The sequence below is a fragment of the Oncorhynchus clarkii genome, chromosome 5 (assembly GCF_045791955.1).
Source record: "Oncorhynchus clarkii lewisi isolate Uvic-CL-2024 chromosome 5, UVic_Ocla_1.0, whole genome shotgun sequence".
NCBI classification, from domain to species: domain Eukaryota; kingdom Metazoa; phylum Chordata; class Actinopteri; order Salmoniformes; family Salmonidae; genus Oncorhynchus; species Oncorhynchus clarkii.
Genome location: NC_092151.1, coordinates 1,110,117 through 1,137,589, shown reverse-complemented (window position 1 = coordinate 1,137,589; position 27,473 = coordinate 1,110,117). Strand labels below are relative to the sequence as shown.

The 27,473-nt window shown below is 45.8% G+C and overlaps 1 protein-coding gene across 4 annotated transcripts in view; it reads right to left on the bottom strand.

The window, feature by feature from the left end:
* The window catches only part of LOC139408249 (ciliary neurotrophic factor receptor subunit alpha-like), a 447,111-nt gene that overhangs the window by 315,697 nt on the left and 103,941 nt on the right, over positions 1–27,473 (bottom strand). For 2 of the 4 annotated variants that reach the window (XM_071151922.1, XM_071151921.1), the window contains exon 1: positions 463–547. The exons of 1 other annotated variant lie outside the window; for it this stretch is intronic. In XM_071151922.1, coding sequence (XP_071008023.1) covers positions 463–528 — 66 coding nt within the window. In that variant the 5' untranslated portion in view covers positions 529–547. Of the gene's footprint in view, positions 1–462; positions 549–27,473 lie in introns of those variants that run through there. One more of the 4 variants, XM_071151923.1, reaches the window with a different exon arrangement.

Below are 27,473 nucleotides of genomic sequence, written 5' to 3'. Positions count from 1 at the left end.
TTTTCTTGAATGGTCAGCTTGATGATAGCCAGTCAATATTTAGGTCACTTAGAAAATATACCTCTCTGTTAATATCACATACATTATCAATCATTTCAGATCCAGATACTGGCTGTTAGCATTGCATGGTCTAAAGCAGCTTCCCACAAGAATGGTGACAACACCAGGCGGTAAATTTGTTCATTGACCAATAAGAAAGAGAGTTCCAAACCTCTCTGCCAATAACAGCTAGTTTTCAGTTCTCCAGTCCTCACTCAGACCACCCCCAGACATTCGTAGCTAAATTATTGCTTGAGAAGTTTCTCTTTGCTAAGAAGTTATTTTTGTTTCTTTTTGACCATTTTAATTGAAAACAATTACCGTAAGGTACTTATTTGTTGACGAAAATAATTTGATTTTGAGATAAAAGTAGCTGCATTGGACCTTTAAAGAGATGGAGATAAAATTAAATGTTGTTCTGACCTTTCTTGAATTCTCCAACGTTTCTGAGCTGTTTATGTAAAAGCAGTACAGTACGGCCCACACCATAACGGGTGGTGCTTCTCTCTGATTGGTGTGTTTCAGGGGGAGTTGTCATACAGTACGTCCCACACCATAACGGATGGTGCTTCTCTCTGATTGGTGTGTTTCAGGTGGAGTTGTCAGACAGTACGGCCCACACCATAACGGGTGGTGCTTCTCTCTGATTGGTGTGTTTCAGGGGGAGTTGTCATACAGTACGTCCCACACCATAACGGATGGTGCTTGTCTCTGATTGGTGTGTTTCAGGTGGAGTTGACAGACAGTACGTCCCACACCATAACGGATGGTGCTTCTCTCTGATTGGTGTGTTTCAGGTGGAGTTGTCAGACAGTACGGCCCACACCATAACGGATGGTGCTTCTCTCTGATTGGTGTGTTTCAGGTGGAGTTGACAAACAGTACGGCCCACACCATAACGGATGGTGCTTCTCTCTGATTGGTGTGTTTCAGGTGGAGTTGACAGACAGTACGGCCCACACCATAACGGATGCGTACGCAGGGAAGGAGTACATCATCCAGGTGGCGGCTAAGGACATGGAGATCGGCACCTGGAGTGACTGGAGCGTTGCGGTGCACGCCACCCCCTGGATGGACAAACCCCAACAGATCCCCTCCACCACCGAGCAGGAACCACTCCTCGGTGCGTACCCCAACCCTAACCCCAACCCTAACCCCAACAGATCACCTCCACCACCGAGCAGGAACCGCTCCTCGGTACGTACCCCAACCCTGACCCAAACCCTAACCCAAACAGATCCCCTCCACCACCGAGCAAGAACCGCTCCTCGGTACGTACCCCAACCCTGACCCAAACCCTAACCCAAACAGATCCCCTCCACCACCGAGCAAGAACTGCTCCTCGGTACGTACCCCAACCCTGACCCCAACCCTAACCCCAACAGATCCCCTACACCACCGAGCAAGAACTGCTCCTCGGTACGTACCCCAACCCTGACCCAAACAGATCCCCTACACCACCGAGCAGGAGCCGCTCCTCGATACGTACCCCCAACCCTGACCAAAACCCTAACCCAAACAGATCCCCTACACCACCGAGCAAGAACTGCTCCTCAGTACGTACCCCAACCCTGACCCAAACAGATCCCCTACACCACCGAGCAGGAGCCGCTCCTCGGTACGTACCCCAACCCTGACCAAAACCCTAACCCAAACAGATCCCCTACACCACCGAGCAGGAGCCGCTCCTCGGTACGTACCCCAACCCTGACCAAAACCCTAACCCAAACAGATCCCCTACACCACCGAGCAAGAACTGCTCCTCAGTACGTACCCCAACCCTAACCCAAACAGATCCCCTCCACCACCGAGCAATAACTGCTCCTCGGTACGTACCCCAACCCTGACCCCAACCCTAACCCCAACAGATCCCCTACACCATCGAGCAAGAACTGCTCCTCGGTACGTACCCCAACCCTGACCCAAACAGATCCCCTACACCACCGAGCAGGAGCCGCTCCTCGATACGTACCCCAACCCTGACCAAAACCCTAACCCAAACAGATCCCCTACACCACCGAGCAAGAACTGCTCCTCAGTACGTACCCCAACCCTGACCCAAACAGATCCCCTACACCACCGAGCAGGAGCCGCTCCTCGGTACGTACCCCAACCCTGACCAAAACCCTAACCCAAACAGATCCCCTACACCACCGAGCAGGAGCCGCTCCTCGGTACGTACCCCAACCCTGACCAAAACCCTAACCCAAACAGATCCCCTCCACCACCGAGCAATAACTGCTCCTCGGTACGTACCCCAACCCTGACCCAAACCCTAACCCCAAAAGATCCCCTCCACCACCGAGTAAGAACCGCTCCTCAGTACATACCCCAACCCTGACCCAAACAGATCCCCTACACCACCGAGCAGGAGCCGCTCCTCGGTACGTACCCCAACCCTGACCAAAACCCTAACCCAAACAGATCCCCTCCACCACCGAGCAGGAACTGCTCCTCAGTACGTACCCCAACCCTGACCCAAACCCTAACCCAAACAGATCCCCTCCACCACCGAGTAAGAACCGCTCCTCAGTACGTACCCCAACCCTGACCCAAACAGATCCCCTACACCACCGAGCAGGAGCCGCTCCTCGGTACGTACCCCAACCCTGACCAAAACCCTAACCCAAACAGATCCCCTCCACCACCGAGCAGGAACCGCTCCTCAGTACGTACCCCAACCCTGACCCAAACCCTAACCCAAACAGATCCCCTACACCACCGAGCAGGAGCCGCTCCTCGGTACGTACCCCAACCCTGACCAAAACCCTAACCCAAACAGATCACCTCCACCACCGAGCAAGAACCGCTCCTCGGTACGTACCCCAACCCTGACCCAGACAGATTACCTACACCACCAAGCAAGGGCCCCTCCTCAGTATGTAGCCATTACAACACACACAGTGGTTCTCAAACCTCTCCTCAGGAACCCCCATGTAAATGTTGTTTGTACTGTAATGGTAATGATAGAGAAAGAGTATTTCAAAATATTTCAAAATATAATTTATAAGTAAAAATATCTCAAAATTATATTTTATTTTGATGTTTGGCAGATTCTACCGATTGAAACTACTTCCAGTTATCACTACAGTTACCATAATACTATAATGACAGGATCTCATCCAGTCTGCAGAAGGAATTGCCTCTTCGGATCTCCATTAGTTCCTGTCAAGGCAGCAGCTACTCTTCCTGGGGTTTATTATGGATCCCCATTAGTTCCTGTCAAGGCAGCAGCTACTCTTCCTGGGGTTTATTATGGATCCCCATGAGTTCCTGTCAAGGCAGCAGCTACTCTTCCTGGGGTTTAATATGGATCCCCATTAGTTCCTGTCAAGGCAGCAGCTACTCTTCCTGGGGTTTATTATGGATCCCCATTAGTTCCTGTCAAGGCAGCAGCTACTCTTCCTGGGGTGTATTATGGATCCCCATTAGTTCTTGTCAAGGCAGCAGCTGCTCTTCCTGGGGTTTATTATGGATCCCCATGAGTTCCTGTCAAGACAGCAGCTACTCTTCCTGGGGTTTATTATGGATCCCCATTAGTTCCTGCCAAGGCAGCAGCTACTCTTCCTGGGGTTTTATAGACCGAGTCACTGGTGTTTCCTGCTTTAATTTTAGCTTGTAAGCAGGAATCAGGAGGATAGAGTTGTGGTCAGATTTACCAAATGGAGGGCGAGGAAGAGCTTTGTACGCATCTCTATGTGTGGAGTACAGCTGATCTAGAATGTTTTATTCCCTCTGATTGCACATTTAACGTGTTGATGGAAATTAGGTAGAACTGATTTAAGTTTCCCTGTATTAAAGTCTCCGGCCACTAGGAGCTCCGCATCTGGGTGAGTGGTTTCCTGTTTGCTTATTTCTTTATACAGCTGACTGAGTCTGGTCTTAGTGCCAGTGGTGGTAAATAACCAGCCACAAAAGGTATAGCTGAAAACTCTCTAGGCAAGTAGTGTGGCCTGCAATTTATCACAATATACTCTACTTCAGGCAAGCAAAATCTAGAGGCTTCCTTAGATTTCCTGCACCAGCAGGTGTGTTTCACCCTGCTGGAAATCCCATTGAATCCTTCAGGGAGATGTTTTGGTATGGTGCATCACATAATGCAAGGGAGGATGTGAAGGTAAGAGGAAGGGAGGATGGGAAGAGGAGAGAATGAGAGGGAGAGAGGATGGGAGGAGGAGAGGAGGAGAGGAGAGAATGTGAGGAGAGGAGGAGGAGAGGAGGAGGAGAGGAAGAAAGGATCAGAGGAGGAGAGGAGAAAAGGAGGAGTGGAAGGCGAAAGGAGAGGTGGAGCGGAGGAGAGGAGGAGAAGAGAAGAGGAGATGATGCGTGGAGGAGAAGAGGAGTGGAGGAGAGGAGGAGTGGAGGAGAGGAGGAGAGAATTAGAGGGATACATATTCATTAACAATCCATTTTTTCCCCTGTCTGCAAATCTCTGATACGGGTTCATGCTGCCTTCCTTCCTATCTTCAACTGTCAGAAATAAGACACTTTCATAATGGATGTATGTTAATGTCTACAGTATGGCTGTGTATTAGGAGCTGTGCAGTAAGTAAGTAACCTAGTCCAAGCCAGAATGGGCCTCCTGTTTCGGTAGTGAGGTAGCTTGATGTACAGTACACCCCCTGGACAGGACACTAGTCTATCTCCTGTTTCTGTAATGAGACAGCTTGATGTACAGTACACCCCCTGGACAGGACACTAGTCTATCTCCTGTAGTGAGACAGCTTGATGTACAGTACACCCCCTGGACAGGACACTAGTCTATCTCCTGTATCTATAGTGAGACAGCTTGATGTACCAGGACACCCCCTGGACAGGACACTAGTCTATCTCCTGTTTCTGTAGTTAGACAAGCTTGATGTACCAGGACACCCCCTGGACAGGACACTAGTCCCTCTCCTGTTTCTGTAGTGAGACAGCTTGATATACCAGGACACCCTCTGGACAGGACACTAGTCTATCTCCTGTTTCTGTAGAGAGACAGCTTGATGTACCAGTACACCCCCTGGACAGGACACTAGTCTATCTCCTCTTACTGTAGTGAGACAGCTTGATGTACCAGGACACCCCCTGGACAGGACACTAGTCTATCTCCTGTTTCTGTAGAGAGACAGCTTGATGTACCAGTACACCCCCTGGACAGGACACTAGTCTATCTCCTGTATCTATAGTGAGACAGCTTGATGTACCAGGACACCCCCTGGACAGGACACTAGTCTATCTCCTGTTTCTGTAGTGAGACAGCTTGATGTACCAGTACACAACCTGGACAGGACACTAGTCTATCTCCTGTATCTATAGTGAGACAGCTTGATGTACCAGGACACCCCCTGGACAGGACACTAGTCTATCTCCTGTTTCTGTAGTTAGACAGCTTGATGTACCAGGACACCCCCTGGACAGGACACTAGTCCCTCTCCTGTTTCTGTAGTGAGACAGCTTGATGTACCAGTCTACCCTCTGGACAGGACACTAGTCTATCTCCTGTTTCTGTAATGAGACAGCTTGATGTACAGTATACCCCCTGGACAGGACACTAGTCTATCTCCTGTTTCTGTAATGATACAGCTTGATGTACAGTCCACCCACTGGACAGGACACTAGTCTATCTCCTGTAGTGAGACAGCTTGATGTACAGTACACCCCCTGGACAGTACACAAGTCTATCTCCTGTTACTGTAGTGAGACAGCTTGATGTACAGTACACCCCCTGGACAGGACACAAGTCTATCTCCTGTTTCTGCAATGAGACAGCTTGATGTACCAGGACACCCCCTGGACAGGACACTAGTCTATCTCTTGTTTCTGTAGTGAGACAGCTTGATGTACAGTACACCCCCTGGACAGGACACTAGTCTATCTCCTGTTTCTGTAATGAGACAGCTTGATGTAGAAATAAAATCCAATCAAATGTATTTATGTAGCCCTTTTTACATCAGCTGATATCTCAAATTGCTGTACAGAAACCCAGCCTAAAACCCCAAACAGCAAGCAATGCAGGTGTAGAAGCACGGTGGCTAGGAAAAACTCCCTAGAAAGGCCAGAACCTAGGAAGAGACCTAGAGAGGAACCAGGCTATGAGGGGTGGCCAGTCCTCTTCTGTCTGTGCCGGGTGGAGATTGTAACAGAACATGGCCAAGATGTTCAAATGTTCATAAATGACCAGCATGATCAAATAATAATAATCGCAGTGGTTGTCGAGGGTGCAACAGGTCAGCACCTCAGGTGTAAATGTCAGTTGGCTTTTCATAGCCGATCAGGAGAGGAGGAGAGGACACCCCCTTGACAGGACACTAGTCTATCTCCTGTTTCTGTAGTGAGACAGCTTGATGTACCAATACACCCACTGGACAGGACACTAGTCTATCTCCTGTTTCTGTAGTGAGAGGCAGTTTGAAGGAGTGCACCCCCGGGACAGGACTTTAGACATTAGGGCCTTAACCCCAAACTATCTATCTATCTATCTATCTATCTATCTATCTATCTATCTATCTATCTATCTATCTATCTATCTATCTATCTATCTATCTATCTATCTTTATATATATACACCAGCCTACATAATAGGTATATATCTCTAGACACCAACCTATATAATATATATCTCTAGATACCAGCATACATAATATATATTTATATATAGACACAAGCCTACATAATATGTATATATCTCTAGACACCAAACCTATACAATACATATCTCAAGACACCAGGCTACACATTATCTATATACAGTGATGCATTAAAGTATTTAGTCAGCCAACAGTTGTGCAAGTTCTCCCACTTAAAAAGATGAGAGAGGCCTGTAATTTTCATCATAGGTACACTTCAACTAATACTTATTTTCCACCATAATTTGCAAATAAATTCATAAAAAATCCTACCATGTGATTTTCTGGATTGTTTTTCTAATTTTGTCTGTCATAGTTGAAGTGTACCTATGATGAAAATTACAGGCTTTTCTCATCTTTTTAAGTGGGAGAACTTGCACAATTGGTGGCTGACTAAATACTTTTTTCCCCCACTGTATATATATATAGACACCAGCCAACATATTATCTATATATCTCTAGACACCAGGCTACATAAAATCTACAGTTGAAGTCGGAAGTTTACATACACTTAGATTGGAGTCATTAAAACTCATTTTTCAACCACTCCACAAATTTCTTGTTAACAAACTATTGTTTTGGCAAGTCGGTTAGGACATCTACTTTGTGCATGACACAAGTAATTGATCCAACAATTGTTTACAGACATATTATTTCACTTATAATTCACTGTATCACAATTCCAGTGGGTCAGAAGTTTACATACACTAAGTTGACTCTGCCTTTAAACAACTTGGAAAATCCCTGAAAATGATGTCATGGCTTTAGAAGCTTATGATAGGCTAATTGACATCATTTGAGTCAATTGGAGGTCTACCTGTGGATGTATTTCAAGGCCTACCTTCAAACTCAGTGCCTCTTTGCTTGACATCATGGGAAAATCAAAATAAATCAGCCAAGAAATTATAGACCTCCACCAGTCTTGTTCATCCTTGGGAGCAATTTCCAAACGCCTGAAGGTACCACGTTAATCTGTACAAACAATGGTACGCAAGTATAAACACCATGGGACCACGCAGCCATCATACCGCTCAGGTTGGAGATGAGTTCTGTCTCCTAGAAATAATTATACTTTGGTGCGAAAATGCAAATCAATCCCAGAACAACAGCAAAGGCCCTTGTGAAGATGCTGGAGGAAACAGGTACAGACGTATCTATATCCACAGTAAAACGAGTCCTATATCGATATAACCTGAAAGGTCGCTCAGCAAGGAAGATGCCACTGCTCCAAAACCGCCATAAAAAAAGCCAGACTACGGTTTTCAACTGCACATGGGGACAAAGATTGTACTTTTTGGAAAAATGTCCTCTGGTCTGATGAAACAAAAATAGAACTGTTTGGCCATAATGACCATCGTTATGTTTGGAGGAAAAAGGGGAGGCTTGCAAGCCGAAGAACACATCCCAAATGTGAAGCACGGGGGTGGCAGCATCATGTTGGGGGTGCTATGCTGCAGGAGGGACTGGTGCACTTCACAAAATAGATGGCTTCATGAGGTATCAAAATGATGTGGATATATTAAAGCAACAATTCAAGTCATCAGTCAGGAAGTTAAAGCTTGGTCGCAAATGGGTCTTCGAAATTAACAATGACCCCAAGCATACTTCCAAAGTTGTGGCAAATGGCTTAAGGACAACAAAGTCAAGATATTGGAGTGACCATCACAAAGCCCTGACCTTAATTCCATAGAACATTTTTGGGCAGAACTGAAAAAGCGTGTGCGAGCAAGAAGGCCTATAAACCCAACTCAGTTACACCAGCTCTGTCAGGATGTCACGAGTCCGACCAAGGGTGTTTCCCTTTCCCGGGCAGGTGGCGCTCGGCGGTCGTCGTCACCGGCCTATTAGCTGCCACTGATTGTTTTTCCTCCCCCTCCTTGTATGTTGAGTGGTAGCACCTGTGGATGTTTAATTAGTTTGTCTTTATTAGACAGCCGGCCCGCCTGGTTGTTGTGCAGGATTATTTCTATGTAACCTTCGGCTCTGTGGTATAGGCACGTGTTAGTGTCCGGTCGGGATTGTTTCCCCTTTGTACATTTTTGATTCCCTGTGTTCTGGGAACGTAACTTTTTGTGAGCACCCTGTGGTGCGTTGGTGCGATTAAAAGACGCGCAGCATTGAACTCTCTGTCTCCTGCATTTGACTCCACACCCACGACACCCGGAGCATTACACAGGAGGAATGGGCCAAAATTCACCCAACTTATTGTGGGAAGCTTGTGGAAGGCTACCCAAAACTTTTGACCCAAATGAAACAATTTAAAAGCAATGCTACCAAATACTAATTGAGTGTATGTAGTCTTCTTACCCAATGGGAATGAGATGAAATAAATAAAAGCTAAAATAAATCATTATCTCTGCAAATATCTTAACATAAAGTGGTGATCCTAACGGACCTCAGACAGGGAATCTTTACTAGGAGTAAATATCAGGAATTGTTGAAAACTGTATATGGCTAAGGTGTATGTAAACTTCCCATCAATGGAAACAGGATGCACCTGAGCTCAATTTCAAGTATCATAGCAAAGGGTCTGAATACTTATGTAAATATTGTCTTACTTTTTTTTTATGTTTATAAATTAGCAAACATGTACAGTATATCAAAATGCGGAAATAGTCAGGGGGTCTGAAAACTTTCTGAATGCACGGTATATTTGGGCTCCCGAGTGGCACAGCGGAATAAGACACTGCATCTCAATGCAAAAAGACGTCACTACAGTCCGTGGTTCTAATCCAGGCTGTATCACATCCGGCCGTAATTGAAGTCCCATAGGGCAGCACACAATTTGCCCAGCGTCGCCCAGGTTTCGTCGATTTACATCATTGTAAATAAAAATGTGTTCTTAACTGACTTGACTAGTTAAATTAAGGTGCTTTTTTAGACCATGTAAATGATGGCATAGTGGAGTCTAGGGACTGCTACTATAGACCATGTAAATGATGTCATAGAGACCTGGTTTACAGACTGTAGCGTACAGAGACTCCCATTACAGACCTCCTGGTTTACAGACTGTAGAGTACAAAGACCCGATTATAGACCTCCTGGTTTACAGACTGTAGCGTACAGAGACCCCCATTACAGACCTCCTGGTTTACAGACTGTAGAGTACAGAGACCCCCATTACAGACCTCCTGGTTTACAGACTGTAGCGTACAGAGACCCCCATTACAGACCTCCTGGTTTACAGACTGTAGCGTACAGAGACCCCCATTACAGACCTCCTGGTTTACAGACTGTAGAGTACAGAGACCCCCATTACAGACCTCCTGGTTTACAGACTGTAGCGTACAGTAGCGACCTCCTGAAGGTAAGAGCAGAACAGAGAGCTGCTGTACTCAAACACACCACAACCTTATTTACAGACGGTCAGGGTGTAAACAGCTCAGCTCAATGACTCATTGAAAGAGAGCTGTGAGGCCATGAACCGTGGCAGTGAGTGTGTGTATGTGTGTCGAAACCATGGCTCTGTGTAATTGAAAACTGTTTGCACAGGGCTAACAATTCTGTACAGCATCCACCCATGCTAGTGGCTGTCCACACACACACACACACACACTCACACACACACACACACACACACACACACACACACACACGCACACACACACACACACACACACACGCACACACACACACACACACACACACACACACACACATGAACACACACATACACACACACACACGCACGCACGCACGCACGCACACACACACACACACACACACACACACACACACACACATGAACACATGAACACATAAACACACACACACACACACACACACACACACACACACACACACACACACACACACACACACACATGAACACACACACACACACACACACAGCCAGATACATAGACTGGAGCGTAATCTACAGTATGAGGACCTTCTGTGGAGTTAAACCATGGTGTTGCAACCTTCAGCTCACAGCTGCTAACTTTATGTATGCTTTACAGACGCTCCCTAGCCACTAACTTTATGTATGCTTTACAGACGCTCCCCATTCACTAACTTTATGTAGGCTTTACAGACGCTCCCCATTCACTAACTTTATGTAGGCTTTACAGACGCTCCCTAGCCACTAACTTTATGTAGGCTTTACAGACGCTCCACAGCCTCTAACTTTATGTCGACTTTACAGACGCTCCCTAGCCCTTGCCTGCAATAATTCCAATTTAGTCTACCCTGCCTGCACAACCCATGTGAATTCCTGGTCTCTGGCGGCGTTTGGAACTGCACATCTGTGATCAAGAACATCAAGTTCTTCTCAGTCTATGCTGCCCTTCAGTTCCTTGACTTTTTGTTCCAGACAGAAGCATGGATCACCCCAGAGAACTCTGCTGCTCCAGCTGCTCTCTCTTCATCTGATTACATTTTCTCGCATTCTGAGAGCATCTGGTCGTCACGGTGATGGCACAGGGCTACTTGTTTCTGATAACTGGAGATTTTCTCTTTTCTCCCTCTCTCACCTGTCCATCTCCTCTCTCACCTGTCAATCTCCTCTCTCACCTGTCCATCTCCAATCTCACCTGTCCATCTCCTCTCACAGCTGTCGATCTCCTCTCTCACCTGTCCCATCTCCATTCTCACCCGTCCATCTCCTCTCTCACCTGTCCATCTCCTCTCTCACCTGTCCATCTCCTCTCTCACCTGTCCATCTCCTCTCACCTGTCCATCTCCTCTCTCACCTGTCCATCTCCTCTCTCACTTGTCCATCTCCTCTCTCACCCGTCCATCTCCTCTCTCACCTGTCCATCTCCTCTCTCACCTGTCAATCTCCTCTCTCACCTGTCCATCTCCAATCTCACCTGTCCATCTCCTCTCCCACCTGTCCATCTCCTCTCTCACCTGTCCATCTCCTCTCTCACCTGTCCATCTCCTCTCACAGCTGTCCATCTCCTCTCTCACCTGTCCCATCTCCATTCTCACCCGTCCATCTCCTCTCTCACCTGTCCATCTCCTCTCCCCCCTGTCCATCTCCTCTCTCACCTGTCCATCTCCTCTCTCACCTGTCCATCTCCTCTCTCACCTGTCCATCTCCAATCCCACCTGTCCATCTCCTCTCACAGCTGTCCCATCTCCATTCTCACCCATCCATCTCCTCTCTCACCTGTCCATCTCCTCTCTCACCTGTCCATCTCCTCTCTCACCTGTCCATCTCCTCTCTCACCTGTCCATCTCCTCTCACCTGTCCATCTCCTCTCTCACCTGTCCATCTCCTCTCTCACCTGTCCATCTCCCTCTCTCTCATCTGTCCATCTCCTCTCTCACCTGTCTATCTCCTCTCACACCTGTCCATCTCCTTTCTCACCTGTCCATCTCCTCTCTCACCTGTCCATCTCCTCTCTCCCCTGTCCATCTCCTCGCCCACCTGTCCATCTCCTCTCTCTCCTGTCCATCTCCTCTCTCACCTGTCCATCTCTTCTCTCACCTGTCAATCTCCTCTCTCACCTGTCCATCTCCTCTCTCACCTGTCCATCTCCATTCTCACCTGTCCATCTCCTCGCTCACCTGTCCATCTCCTCTCTCTCCTGTCCATCTCCTCTCTCACCTGTCCATCTCCTCTCTCACCTGTCCATCTCCTCTCTCACCTGTCCATCTCCATTCTCACCTGTCCATCTCCTCTCTCACCTGTCCATCTCCCTCTCTCTCACCTGTCCATCTCCTCTCACCTGTCCATCTCCTCTATCACCTTTCCATCTCCTCTCTCACCTGTCCATCTCCCCTCTCACCTGCCCATCTCCTCATTTGAATTCAGTACGGTCACTGTCACTTGTCCACCCAAGCTTAACACCTTGATAAGATAATTTCCTGACAATGGATCACCACTCTTCAAACTTGACGAGTACCCCCCCCCAGGTCTCTGTTCTCCTACTAATCTCAGTATAACCCCCTCCAGGTCTCTGTTCTCCTACTAATCTCACTGTAACACCCCTCCAAGTCTCTGTTCTCCTACTAATCTCAGTATAACCACCTCCAGGTCTCTGTTCTCCTACTAATCTCACTGTAACCCCCCTCCATGTCTCTGTTCTCCTACTAATCTCACTGGACTCCCCTCCAGGTCTCTGTTCTCCTACTAATCTCACTGTGCCCCCCCTCCAGGTCTCTGTTCATCTACGAATCTCACTGTAACCCCCCTCCAGGTCTCTGTTCTCCTACTAATCTCATTGTAACCCCCCTCCAGGTCTCTGTTCTCCTACTAATCTCAGTATAACCCCCCTCCATGTCTCTGTTCTCCTACTAATGTCACTGGACCCCCCTCCAGGTCTCTGTTCTATTACTAATCTCACTGTGACCCCCTTCAGGTCTCTGTTCTCCTACTAATCTCACTGTAACCCCCTCCAAGTCTCTGTTATCCTACTAATCTCAGTATAACCCCCTCCAGGTCTCTGTTCTCCTACTAATCTCACTGTAACCCCCCTCCATGTCTCTGTTCTCCTACTAATCTCACTGGACTCCCCTCCAGGTCTCTGTTCTCCTACTAATCTCACTGTGACCCCTTCCAGGTCTCTGTTCTCCTACTAATCTCACTGTAACCCCCTCCATGTCTCTGTTCTCCTACTAATCTCACTGTAACCTCCTCCAGGTCTCTGTTCTCCTACTAATCTCACTGAACCCCCCTCCAGGTCTCTGTTCTCCTATAAATCTCACTGAACCCCCCTCCAGGCCTCTGTTCTCCTATTAATCTCACTGTGACCCCCTCCAGGTCTCTGTTCTCCTACTAATCTCACTGTGACCCCTTCCAGGTCTCTGTTCTCCTATTAATCTCACTGTGACCCCCTCCAGGTCTCTGTTTTCCTACTAATCTCACTGTAACCCTCCTCCAGTTTTATGATCACTACTTTCTTTCCTTTTCTGTCTCCCTTTCCTCCGACCCTAACCACTTAGCCCCTACCCAGAGGGTCATGCAGCATCACAATCTTCTCTCTCTCTCCCGCTACTCTCTCCTCTTCTATCCTATCATCTCTCTCTTCTGCTAAATCCCTCTCCTTCCTGTCTCCTAATTCTGCCTCTTCAACCCTACTCTCCTCCCTTTCCTACGTAAGGGACGCATGTAGCAGCTCCCTTATGATTGATGAGGATTTTCATAGGGCAAATGGACTGTCCTTTACGAGATGTCCGCAGGTGCTATTAAAGTAGGCCGACAGCCTCAGGTCGTCCCCCGCTCCCGGTCTTCTGGGAAGTAAAAAAAAAAAGGTTTTCTTTCTGTTGTACTGGAAAATTCCACCAGATGGTGACTGACTGTATATGGCATATGGACATTTCATAACCAAATGGACATGTTTGTTTCTCGTAAACTGAACAGACTTCAAAGACGAAAATTGGTGAGCACAGGGGTGAACAAATGTACTTTTAGCCCAGAAACAAGATGGCGTCGAGGCCACAATGCTCTGAGTTAATGGAAATTTTGTGGGATTAAAGGTTAAAAACGGTAATACAGTGCTAATTTGACAGCTTCACATCAAAGTGCATAAAGCTACTGTGTAGGAAAAAATAGAACCAGCCATTTATTTATCGTAGTTTACGATAAATAGTGCAACATCCATTTCTTGATGCTTAAAAAAAGTTATAGATCTAGTTGAGCTGTGTTAAGGCGAATCCGTTAAGGCAGGTTTCGGAGCTCTACGTGATTTCTGTGATTTTTTGAACTTACACACACACACAGCCAGTATGGAGTGACACGGTGTGGGGCATACAGACACACAGAGACTGCAACAGTTATCGGCGTTCGAACCATCAAAGAACCATCAGACCTAGAGCTCTGAAATTTTATAAACCGTTTCTCGAGCTTCAGTCGGTAATGCATGGTGAGTTATGTGGATCTAGAAGGTTCTCAGGACGATATTTCTACATGACAGTAATAGTAATACATTTATCCTGGAATGTAGAAATACATGTCTACAGGATAGAAATAGTAATATGTTTCTACAGTATAGTAATATATTTCTACAGGATAGTAATAGTAAAATATTTCTACAGGATAGTAATATATTTCTAAAGGATAGTAATTGAAATAGTAATATATTTTTACAGGATAGTAATTAAAATAGTAATATATTTCTACAGGATAGTAATTGAAATAGTAATATATTTCTACAGGATAGTAATTGAAATAGTAAAATATTTCTACACGATAGTAATATATTTCTACAGGATAGTAATATACACTGCTCACAAAATAAAGGGAACACTAAAATAACACATCCTAGATCTGAATGAATGAAATATTCTTATTAAATACTTTTTTCTTTACATAGTTGAATGTGCTAACAACAAAATCACACAAAAATGATCAATTGAAATCAAATTTATCAACCCATGGAGGTCTGGATTTGGAGTCACACTCAAAATTAAAGTGGAAAATCAAGCTACAGGCTGATCCAACTTTGATGTAATGTCCTTAAAACAAGTCAAAATGAGGCTCAGTAGTGTGTGTGGTCTCCACGTGCCTGTATGACCTCACTACAACGCCTGGGCATGCTCCTGATGAGGTGGCGGATGGTCTCCTGAGGGATCTCCTCCCAGACCTGGACTAAAGCATCCGCCAACTCCTGGACAGTCTATGGTTAAACGTGGCGTTGGTGGATGGAGCGAGACATGATGTCCCAGATGTGCTTAATTGGATTCAGGTCAGGGGAATGGGCGGGCCAGTCCATAGCATCAATGCCTTCCTCTTTCAGGAACTGCTGACACACTCCAGCCACATGAGGTCTAGCATTGTCTTGCATTAGGAGGAACCCAGGGCCAACCGCACCAGCATATGGTCTCACAAGGGGTTTGAGGATCTCATCTCGGTACCTAATGGCAGTCAGGCTAACTCTGGCGAGCACATGGAGGGCTGTGCGGCCCCCCAAAGAAATGCCATCCCACACCATGACTGACCCACCGCCAAACCGGTCATGCTGGAGGATGTTGCAGGCAGCAGAACGTTCTCCACGGCGTCTGCAGACTCTGACAAGTCTGTCACATCTAATCAGTGTGAACCTGCTTTCATCTGTGAAGAGCACAGGGCGCCAGAGGCAAATTTGCCAATCTTGGTGTTCTCTGGCAAATGCCAAACATCCTGCACGGTGTTGGGCTGTAAGCACAACCCACACATGTGGATGTCAGGCCCTAATACCACCCTCATGGAGTCTGTTTCTGACCGTTTGAGCAGACACATGCACATTTGTGGCCTGCTGGAGGTATTTTTGCAGGGCTCTGGCAGTGCTCCTCCTGCTCCTCCTTGCACAAAGGCAGAGGTAGCGTTCCTGCTGCTGGGTTGTTGCCCTCCTACGGCCTCCTCCACATCTCCTGATGTACTGGCCTGTCTCCTGGTAGCGCCTCCATGCTCCGGACACTACGCTGACAGACACAGCAAACCTTCTACCACAGCTGCCACAGCTCGCATTGATGTTCCATTCTGGATGAGCTGCACTACCTGAGCCACTTGTGTGGGTTGTAGACTCCGTCTCATGCTACCACTAGAGTGAAAGCACCGCCAGCATTCAAAAGTGACCAAAACATCAGCCAGGAAGCATTGGAACTGAGAAGTGGTCTGTGGTCACCACCTGCAGAACCGCTCCTTTATTGGGGGTGTCTTGCTAATTGCCTATAATTTCCACCTGTTGTCTATTCCATTTGCACAATAGCATGTGAAATGTATTGTCAATCAGTGTTGCTTCCTAAGAGGACTGTTTGATTTAACTGAAGTGTGATTGACTTGGAGTTACATTGTGTTGTTTAAGTGTTCCCTTTATTTTTTTGATCAGTGTATTTCTACAGGATGGTAATAATAATAGTGATATATTTTTACAGCATAGTAATAGTAATATATTTCTGTAGGATGGTAATAGTAATATATTTCTACAGGATAGTAATAGTAATAGTAATATATTTCTAGAGGATAGTAATAGTAATAGTAATATATTTCTACAGGATAGTAATAGTAATAGTAATACATTTCTACAGGATAGTAATAGTAATAGTAATATATTTCTACAGGATAGTAATAGTAATAGTAATATATTTCTACAGGATAGTAATAGTAATATATTTCGACAGGATGGTAATAGTAATATATTTCTACAGGATAGTAATAGTAATAGTAATATATTTCTACAGGATAGTAATAGTAATATATTTCTATAGGATGGTAATAGTAATATATTTCTACAGGATAGTAATAGTAATATATTTCTACAGGATAGTAATAGTAATATATTTCTATAGGATGGTAATAGTAATATATTTCTACAGGATAGTAATAGTAATATATTTCTATAGGATGGTAATAGTAATATATTTCTACAGGATAGTAATAGTAATATATTTCTACAGGATAGTAATAGTAATATATTTCTACAGGATTGTAATAGTAATAGTAATATAAAGTAGTAATAGCACTACTTTGACCTAGGCCCAAAGATTTCCGTAGGGAATATGGTGCCATTTAGGGTGCACACACTAACTCAGTGGGCTATGACTTCATTATCTTTATCTTCATCATGGGTGAGACGCACACGCACGCACGCACACGCGCACACTCGCACACACGCACACACGCACACACACACACACACACACACACACACACACACACACACACACACACACACACACACACACACACACACACACACCACGGCTGGCATTTGTCACGAGGAGGAGAGAAGGGATTGGCGGGGCCTGGCGCTACAATCTCCTCCCCTCTCCTCCCCCCTCCTCCCTCCTCCCCTTGCATCTGCTAGTCTCTCTCCTCGCCTTGCGCCTTGGCTCATAGCTGACTCACTTTATATCTTCAAAGGCCTGAGCACGGAACCCTCAGAACCCTGGAACATATAGATTTATCACTACGTTGATCAGCCAATCAGAAATAAGAAGTGAAATGTCCCACACCCTCCTGCACAAATGCTGAGCATCACAGCACAGTCTAAATTCAGATCAATGAACAGCATCTCAGGTAACAGCAGATTGCTGCACTGAACCATGTTGTCTGATGGAGGCACAACAACAACCAGACACAACCAAAATACATGAATCATCTCCAACAACACAACAGGAAGATGACAAGAATACAGAGAGCTTTGTCAGTCACAAAGAAACATGATGATGTACAGTATATCTGCTAATGTTGGTTTAAGCCTCTCCTGGATGTCCTATAGAGATAATAGACTGCTTAACCCTCTCCTGGATGTCCTATAGAAATAATAGACTGTTTAACCCTCTCCTGTATGTCCTATATAGATAATAGACTGTTTAACCCTCTCCTGGATGTCCTATAGAAATAATAGACTGTTTTACCCTCTCCTGTATGTCCTATAGAGATAATAGACTGTTTAACCCTCTCCTGGATGTCCTATAGAGATAACAGACTGTTTAACCCTCTCCTGTATGTCCTATAGAGATAATAGACTGTTTAACCCTCTCCTGGATGTCCTGTACAGATAATGGACTGCTTAACCCTCTCCTGGATTTCCTAGAGGCAGAATAGACTGTTTAACCCTCTCCTGGATTTTGTAGAGGCAGAATGTGTTCAACATTAGGAGATGTCTAATCAATGGAAGATGGAATTAGAATGATAAAATGAAAAGTAAAGGAGAAGGATGGGCTACAGTGACCAAGAGCCAAAAGGAAGGCTGCTACTTAATATTCTGAATGGAGCCTTAATTAGCCTAGCTAGCTAACGTTAGATTATGTGTCACTGTCTGACATGGAGCACCAGTAGAATACTGAAGCTGAGTACAGCAGATGTCAACCTGATGTATTTCATGAGTCAAGGAGAGGTGGAGGAGGTGTAGTACAAAGCTCCAGGGGGTTATACACTTAGACAGCAAAGGCAGCATCTGCTAGTCTGTTTAGCACTCAGATGCATGTTTCATGATACGTAAAATGGCGCCGGAGGGGAAGGCTGCCATCTTATTGGCTCTTAACCAACCATGCAAAACAAATTCTGTGTGTTTCATGACTTGTTTTGTACGTAATGTTGCACGTAATTGTACGTAATCAGAATTGAGTTTGCTAACCTAAAACTGTTATTCAATGAGTCGGACACCCGACCAGGCCCAGATCCCTGTTATTCAATGAGTCGGACACCCGACCAGGCCCAGATCCCTGTTATTCAATGAGTTGGACACCCGCCCAGGCCCAGATCCCTGTTATTCAATGAGTCGGACACCCGACCAGGCCCATATCCCTGTTATTCAATGAGTCGGACGGGAGGGATCTAATACAGACACCCGACCAGGCCCAGATCCCTGTTATTCAATGAGTCGGACACCCGACCAGGCCCAGATCCCTGTTATTCAATGAGTCAGACACCCGACCAGGCCCAGATCCCTGTTATTCAATGAGTCAGACACCCGACCAGGCCCAGATCCCTGTTATTCAATGAGTCGGACACCTGACCAGGCCCAGATCCCTGTTATTCAATGAGTCGGACGGGAGGGATCTAATACAGACACCCGACCAGGCCCAGATCCATGTTATTCAATGAGTCGGACGGGAGGGATATAATACAGACACCCGACCAGGCCCAGATCCCTGTTATTCAATGAGTTGGACACCCGACCAGGCCCAGATCCCTGTTATTCAATGAGTAGGACACCCGACCAGGCCCAGATCCCTGTTATTCAATGAGTCGGACACCCGACCAGGCCCAGATCCCTGTTATTCAATGAGTCGGACACCCGACCAGGCCCAGATCCCTGTTATTCAATGAGTCAGACACCCGACCAGGCCCAGATCCCTGTTATTCAATGAGTCGGACGGGAGGGATATAATACAGACACCCGACCAGGCCCAGATCCCTGTTATTCAATGAGTTGGACACCCGACCAGGCCCAGATCCCTGTTATTCAATGAGTAGGACACCCGACCAGGCCCAGATCCCTGTTATTCAATGAGTCGGACACCCGACCAGGCCCAGATCCCTGTTATTCAATGAGTCGGACACCCGACCAGGCCCAGATCCCTGTTATTCAATGAGTCAGACACCCGACCAGGCCCAGATCCCTGTTATTCAATGAGTCGGACGGGAGGGATATAATACAGACACCAGACCAGGCCCAGATCCCTGTTATTCAATGAGTCGGACGGGAGGGATCTAATACAGACACCCGACCAGGCCCAGATCCCTGTTATTCAATGAGTCGGACACCCGACCAGGCCCAGATCCCTGTTATTCAATGAGTCAGACACCCGACCAGGCCCAGATCCCTGTTATTCAATGAGTCGGACACCCGACCAGGCCCAGATCCCTGTTATTCAATGAGTCGGACACCCGACTAGGACCAGATCCCTGTTATTCAATGAGTCGGACACCCGACCAGGCCCAGATTCCTGTTATTCAATGAGTCGGACGGGAGGGATCTAATACAGACACCCGACCAGGCCCAGATCCCTGTTATTCAATGAGTCGGACAGGAGGGATCTAATACAGACACCAGACCAGGCCCAGATCCCTGTTATTCAATGAGTCGGACACCCGACCAGGCCCAGATCCCTGTTATTCAATGAGTCAGACACCCGACCAGGCCCAGATCCCTGTTATTCAATGAGTCGGACAACCGACCAGGCCCAGATCCCTGTTATTCAATGAGTCAGACACCCGACCAGGCCCAGATCCCTTTTAAATGAGTCGGACACCCGACCAGGCCCAAATCCCTGTTATTCAATGAGTCAGACACCCGACCAGGCCCAGATCCCTGTTATTCAATGAGTCGGACACCCGACCAGGCCCAGATCCCTGTTATTCAATGAGTCAGACACCCGACCAGGCCCAGATCCCTGTTATTCAATGAGTCGGACACCCGACTAGGCCCAGATCCCTGTTATTCAATGATTCGGAAGGGAGGGATCTAATACAGACACCCGACCAGGCCCAGATCCCTGTTATTCAATGAGTCGGACGGGAGGGATCTAATACAGACACCCGACCAGGCCCAGATCCCTGTTATTCAAAGAGTTGGACACCCGACCAGGCCCAGATCCCTGTTATTCAATGAGTCGGACGGGAGGGATCTAATACAGACACCCGACCAGGCCCAGATCCCTGTTATTCAATGAGTCGGACGGGAGGGATCTAATACAGACACCCGACCAGGCCCAGATCCCTGTTATTCAATGAGTTGGACACCCGACCAGGCCCAGATCCCTGTTATTCAATGAGTCGGACGGGAGGGATCTAATACAGACACCTTACCAGGCCCAGATCCCCGTTATTCAATGAGTCGGACACCCGACCAGGCCCAGATCCCTGTTATTCAATGAGTTGGACACCCGACCAGGCCCAGATCCCTGTTATTCAATGAGTCGGACACCCGACCAGGCCCAGATCCCTGTTATTCAATGAGTCGGACGGGAGGGATCTAATACAGACACCCGACCAGGCCCAGATCCCTGTTATTCAATGAGTCGGACGGGAGGGATCTAATACAGATACCCGACCAGGCCCAGATCCCTGTTATTCAATGAGTCGGACACCCGACCAGGCCCAGATCCCTGTTATTCAATGAGTCGGACACCCGACCAGGCCCAGATCCCTGTTATTCAATGAGTCGGACACCCGACCAGGCCCAGATCCCTGTTATTCAATGAGTCGGACGGGAGGGATCTAATACAGACACCCGACCAGGCCCAGATCCCTGTTATTCAATGAGTCTGACGGGAGGGATATAATACAGACACCTTACCAGGCCCAGATCCCTGTTATTCAATGAGTTGGACACCCGACCAGGCCCAGATCCCTGTTATTCAATGAGTCGGACACCCGACCAGGCCCAGATCCCTGTTATTCAATGAGTTGGACACCCGACCAGGCCCAGATCCCTGTTATTCAATGAGTTGGACGGGAGGGATCTAATACAGACACCCGACCAGGCCTAGATCCCTGTTATTCAATGAGTCGGACACCCGACCAGGCCCAGATCCCTGTTATTCAATGAGTCGGACGGGAGGGATCTAATACAGACACCCGACCAGGCCCAGATCCCTGTTATTCAATGAGTCGGACGGGAGGGATATAATACAGACACCCGACCAGGCCCAGATCCCTGTTATTCGCTGGAGAAGGAAACACAGATTTCGCAGAAAAAGATGTGCTTTTTGAGGATCAGGCGACGAGTGTCTACTCTGCCTTTGTCTTCCATCCTGCTAGCTAACGTTCAATCGCTGGAAAATAAATAGAACGAACTAAAAGCACTTTTATCCTACCAATACGACAATAAACACTGTAATATCTTATGTTTCACAGTCGTGGCTGAACGATGACATTAATAACATACAACTGGTGGGTTATACACTCCATTAGCAGGACAGAACAGCAGCCTCTGGTAAGACACGGGGTGGGGCCTATGCATGTACACGTATGTAAACAACAGCTGGTGCACAATATCTAAAGAAGTCTCTAGGTTTTGCTCGCCTGAGTTAGAGTATCTCATGAGGGCCCATGTTAAGGTTATTGGATAGAGGGCACGTGTTAAGGTGATTGGATAGAGGAGATGTGTTAAGGTGTTAAGGTGATTGGATAGAGGAGATGTGTTAAGGTGATTGGATAGAGGAGATGTGTTAAGGTGATTGGATAGAGGAGATGTGTTAAGATGATTGGATAGAGGAGTTATGTTAAGGTGATTGGATAGTTGGCACGTGTTAAGATTACCAACCACGACGAGACGGCCTACAGGGAGGAGGTGAGGGCCCTCGGAGTGTGGTGTCAGGAAAATAACCTCCCACTCAATGTCAACAAAACAAAGGAGATGATTGTGGACTTCAGGAAACAGCAGAGGGAGCACCCCCCTATCCACATCGACGGAACAATAGTGGAGAGGGTAGTAAGTTTTATGTTCCTCGGCGTACACATCACGGACAAACTGAATTGGTCCACCCACACTGACAGCATGGTGAAGACCTCAGGAGGCTGAAGAAATTTGGCTTGCCCCAGAAAGCACTCATATACTTATACAGATGCACAATTGAGAGCATCCCGTCGGGCTGTATCACCGCCTGGTACGGCTACAGCACCGCCCTCAACCGCAAGGCTCTCCAGAGGTTAGTGAGGTCTGCACAACACATCATTGGGAGCAAACTACCTGCCCTCCAGGACACCTACACCACCCGATGTCACAGGAAGGCCATAAAGATCATCAAGGACATCAACCACCCGAGCCACTGCCTGTTCACACCGCTATCATCCAGAAGGTGAGGTCAGTACAGGTGCATCAAAGCAGGGACCGAGAGACTGAAAAACAGCTTCTATCTCAAGGCCATCAGACTGTTAAACAGCCATCACTAACATGGAGAGGCTGCTGCCAACATACTGACTCAAATCACTGGCCACGTAAATAAATTGACTTATTAATAATAAAGGTATCACTAGTCACCTTAAATAACTCCACTTTAATAATGTTTACATACCCTATATTACTCATATCATATGTATATACTGTACTTTACACCATCTACTGCATCTTTATGTAATACATGTATCACGAGTCACCTTAAATAACTCCACTTTAATAATGTTTACATACCCTACATTACTCATATCATATGTATATACTGTACTCTACACCATCTACTGCATCTTTATGTAATACATGTATCACTAGCCACTTTAAACTATGCCACTTTGTTTACATACCCTACATGACTCATCTCATATGCATATACTGTACTCTACACCATCTACTGCATCTTGTCTACGCCGCACGGCCATCGCTCATCCATATATTTATATGTACAGATTCTTATTCATTCCTTTACATTGTGTGAATGAGGAGTCGTTGTGAAATTGTTAGATTACTTGTTAGATATTACTGCTTTGACGGAACTAGAAGCACAAGCATTTCGCTACACTTACATTAACACCTGCTAACCATGTGACCATTAAGATCTGCTAACCATGTGACCATTAACATCTGCTAACCTTGTGACCATTAACATCTGCTGACCATGTGACCATTAACATCTGCTAACCATGTGACCAGTAACATCTGCTAACCATGTGACCATTAACATCGGCTAACCATGTGACCATTAACATTTGCTAACCATGAGACCATTAACATCTGCTAACCATGTGACCAGTAACATCTGCTAACCATGTGTATGTGACCATTAACATCTGCTAACCATGTGTATGTGACCATTAACACCTGCTAACCATGTGACCATTAACATCTGCTAACCATGTGACCATTAACATTTTCTAACCATGTGACCATTAACATCTGCTAACCTTGTGACCAGTAACATCTGCTAACCATGTCTATGTGACCATTAACACCTGCTAACCATGTGTATGTAACCAATAACATTTGCTAACCATGTGACCATTAACATCTGCTAACCATGTGACCATTAACATCTGCTAACCATGTGACCATTAACATTTGCTTACCATGTGACCAGTAACACCTGCTAACCATGTGACCATTAACACCTGCTAACCATGTGACCATTAACATCTGCTAACCATGTGGCCTTTAACATCTGCTAACCATATGACCATTAACATTTGCTAACCATGTGACCATTAACATCTACTAACCATGTGACCATTAACATCTGCTAACCATGTGTATGTGACCATTAACACCTGCTAACCATGTGTATGTGACCATTAACACCTGCTAACCATGTGTATGTGACCAGGAACATCTGCTAACCATGTGTATGTAACCATTAACATCTGCTAACCATGTGCATGTGACCATTAACATCTGCTAACCATGTGACCATTAACATATGCTAACCATGTGCATGTGACCATTAACACCTGCTAACCATGTGTATGTAACCATTAACATATGCTAACCATGTGACCATTAACATCTGCTAACCATGTGACCAGTAACATCTACTAACCATGTGTATGTGGCCATTAACATCTGCTAACCATGTGCATGTGACCATTAACATCTGCTAACCATGTGACCATTAACATATGCTAACCATGTGCATGTGACCATTAACACCTGCCAACCATGTGTATGTAACCATTAACATCTGCTAACCATATGACCATTAACATCTGCTAACCATGTCACAATTAACTTCTGCTAACCATGTGATCATTAACATCTGCTAACCATGTGACCATTAACACCTGCTAACCATGTGACCATTAACATCTGCTTACCATGTGTATGTGACCATTAACATCTGCTAACCATGTGTATGTGACCATTAACATCTGCTAACCATGTGACCAGTAACATCTACTAACCATGTGTATGTGGCCATTAACATCTGCTAACCATGTGTATGTGACCATTAACATCTGCTGACCATGTGACCATTAACATCTGCTAACCATGTGACCAGTGACATCTGCTAACCATGTGACCAGTAACATCTGCTGACCATGTGACCATTAACATCTGCTAACCATGTGACCAGTAACATCTGCTAACCATGTGACCATTAACATCGGCTAACCATGTGACCAGTAACATCTGCTAACCATGTGTATGTGACCATTAACACCTGCTAACCATGTGACCAGTAACATCTGCTGACCATGTGACCATTAACACCTGCTAACCATGTGACCATTAACATCTGCTAACCATGTGACCATTAACATCTGCTAACCATGTGACCATTAACACCTGCTAACCATGTGACCATTAACATCGGCTAACCATGTGACCAGTAACATCTGCTAACCATGTGTATGTGACCATTAACACCTGCTAACCATGTGACCAGTAACATCTGCTGACCATGTGACCATTAACACCTGCTAACCATGTGACCATTAACATCTGCTAACCATGTGACCAGTAACATCTGCTAACCATGTGTATGTGACCATTAACATCTGCTAACCATGTTTATGTGACCATTAACACCTGCTAACCATGTGACCATTAACATCTGCTAACCATGTGTATGTGACCATTAACACCTGCTAACCATGTGACCATTAACATCTGCTAACCATGTGACCATTAACATCTGCTAACCACGTCTATGTGACCATTAACATCTGCTAACAATGTGTATGTGACCAATAACATCTGCTGACCATGTGGCCAATAACATCTGCTGACCATGTGACCATTAACACCTGCTAATCATGTGTATGTGACCATTAACACCTGCTAACCATGTGACCATTAACATCTGCTAACATGTGACCATTAACATCTGCTAACCATGTGTATGTGACCAATAACATCTGCTGACCATGTGACCAATAACATCTGCTGACCATGTGACCATTAACACCTGCTAACCATGTGTATGTGACCATTAACACCTGCTAACCATGTGACCATTAACATCTGCTAACCATGTGACCATTAACATCTGCTAACCATGTGTATGTGACCATTAACATCTGCTAACCATGTGTATGTGACCATTAACACCTGCTAACCATGTGACCATTAACATCTGCTAACCATGTGACCATTAAAATCTGCTAACCATGTGACCATTAACATTTTCTAACCATGTGACCATTAACATCTGCTAACCATGTGACCAGTAACATCTGCTAACCATGTCTATGTGACCATTAACACCTGCTAACCATGTGTATGTGACCATTAACATTTGCTAACCATGGGACCATTAACATCTGCTAACCATGTGACCATTAACATCTGCTAATCATGTGACCATTACCATTTGCTAACCATGTGACCAGTAACACCTGCTAACCATGTGACCATTAACACCTGCTAACCATGTGACCATTAACATCTGCTAACCATGTGGCCATTAACATCTGCTAACCATATGACCATTAACATCTGCTAACCATGTGACCATTAACATCTGCTAACCATGTGACCATTAACATCTACTAACCATGTGACCATTAACATCTGCTAACCATGTGTATGTGACCATTAACACCTGCTAACCATGTGTATGTGACCATTAACAGATGCTAACCATGTGTATGTGACCAGAAACATCTGCTAACCATGTGTATGTAACCATTAACATCTGCTAACCATGTGTATGTGACCATTAACATCTGCTAACCATGTGACCATTAACATCTGCTAACCATGTGCATGTGACCATTAACACCTGCTAACCATGTGTATGTAACCATTAACATCTGCTAACCATGTGACCATTAACATCTGCTAACCATGTGACCATTAACTTCTGCTAACCATGTGACCATTAACATCTGCTAACCATGTGACCATTAACATCTGCTAACCATGTGACCATTAACATCTGATAACCATGTGTATGTGACCATTAACATCTGCTAACCATGTGTATGTGACCATTAACATCTGCTAACCATGTGACCAGTAACATCTACTAACCATGTGTATGTGACCATTAACATCTGCTAACCATGTGTATGTGACCATTAACATCTGCTGACCATGTGACCATTAACATCTGCTAACCATGTGACCAGTAACATCTGCTAATCATGTGACCAGTAACATCTCCTGACCATGTGACCATTAACTATCTGCTAACCATGTGACCAGTAACATCTGCTAACCATGTGTGTGTGACCATTAACACCTGCTAACCATGTGACCATTAACATCTGATAACCATGTGTATGTGACCATTAACATCTGCTAACCATGTGTATGTGACCATTAACATCTGCTAACCATGTGTATGTGACCATTAACATCTGCTGACCATGTGACCATTAACATCTGCTAACCATGTGACCAGTAACATCTGCTAACCATGTGACCAGTAACATCTCCTGACCATGTGACCATTAACATCTGCTAACCATGTGAACCGGTAACATCTGCTAACCATGTGTGTGTGACCATTAACACCTGCTAACCATGTGACCATTAACATCTGCTAACCATGTGACCATTAACACCT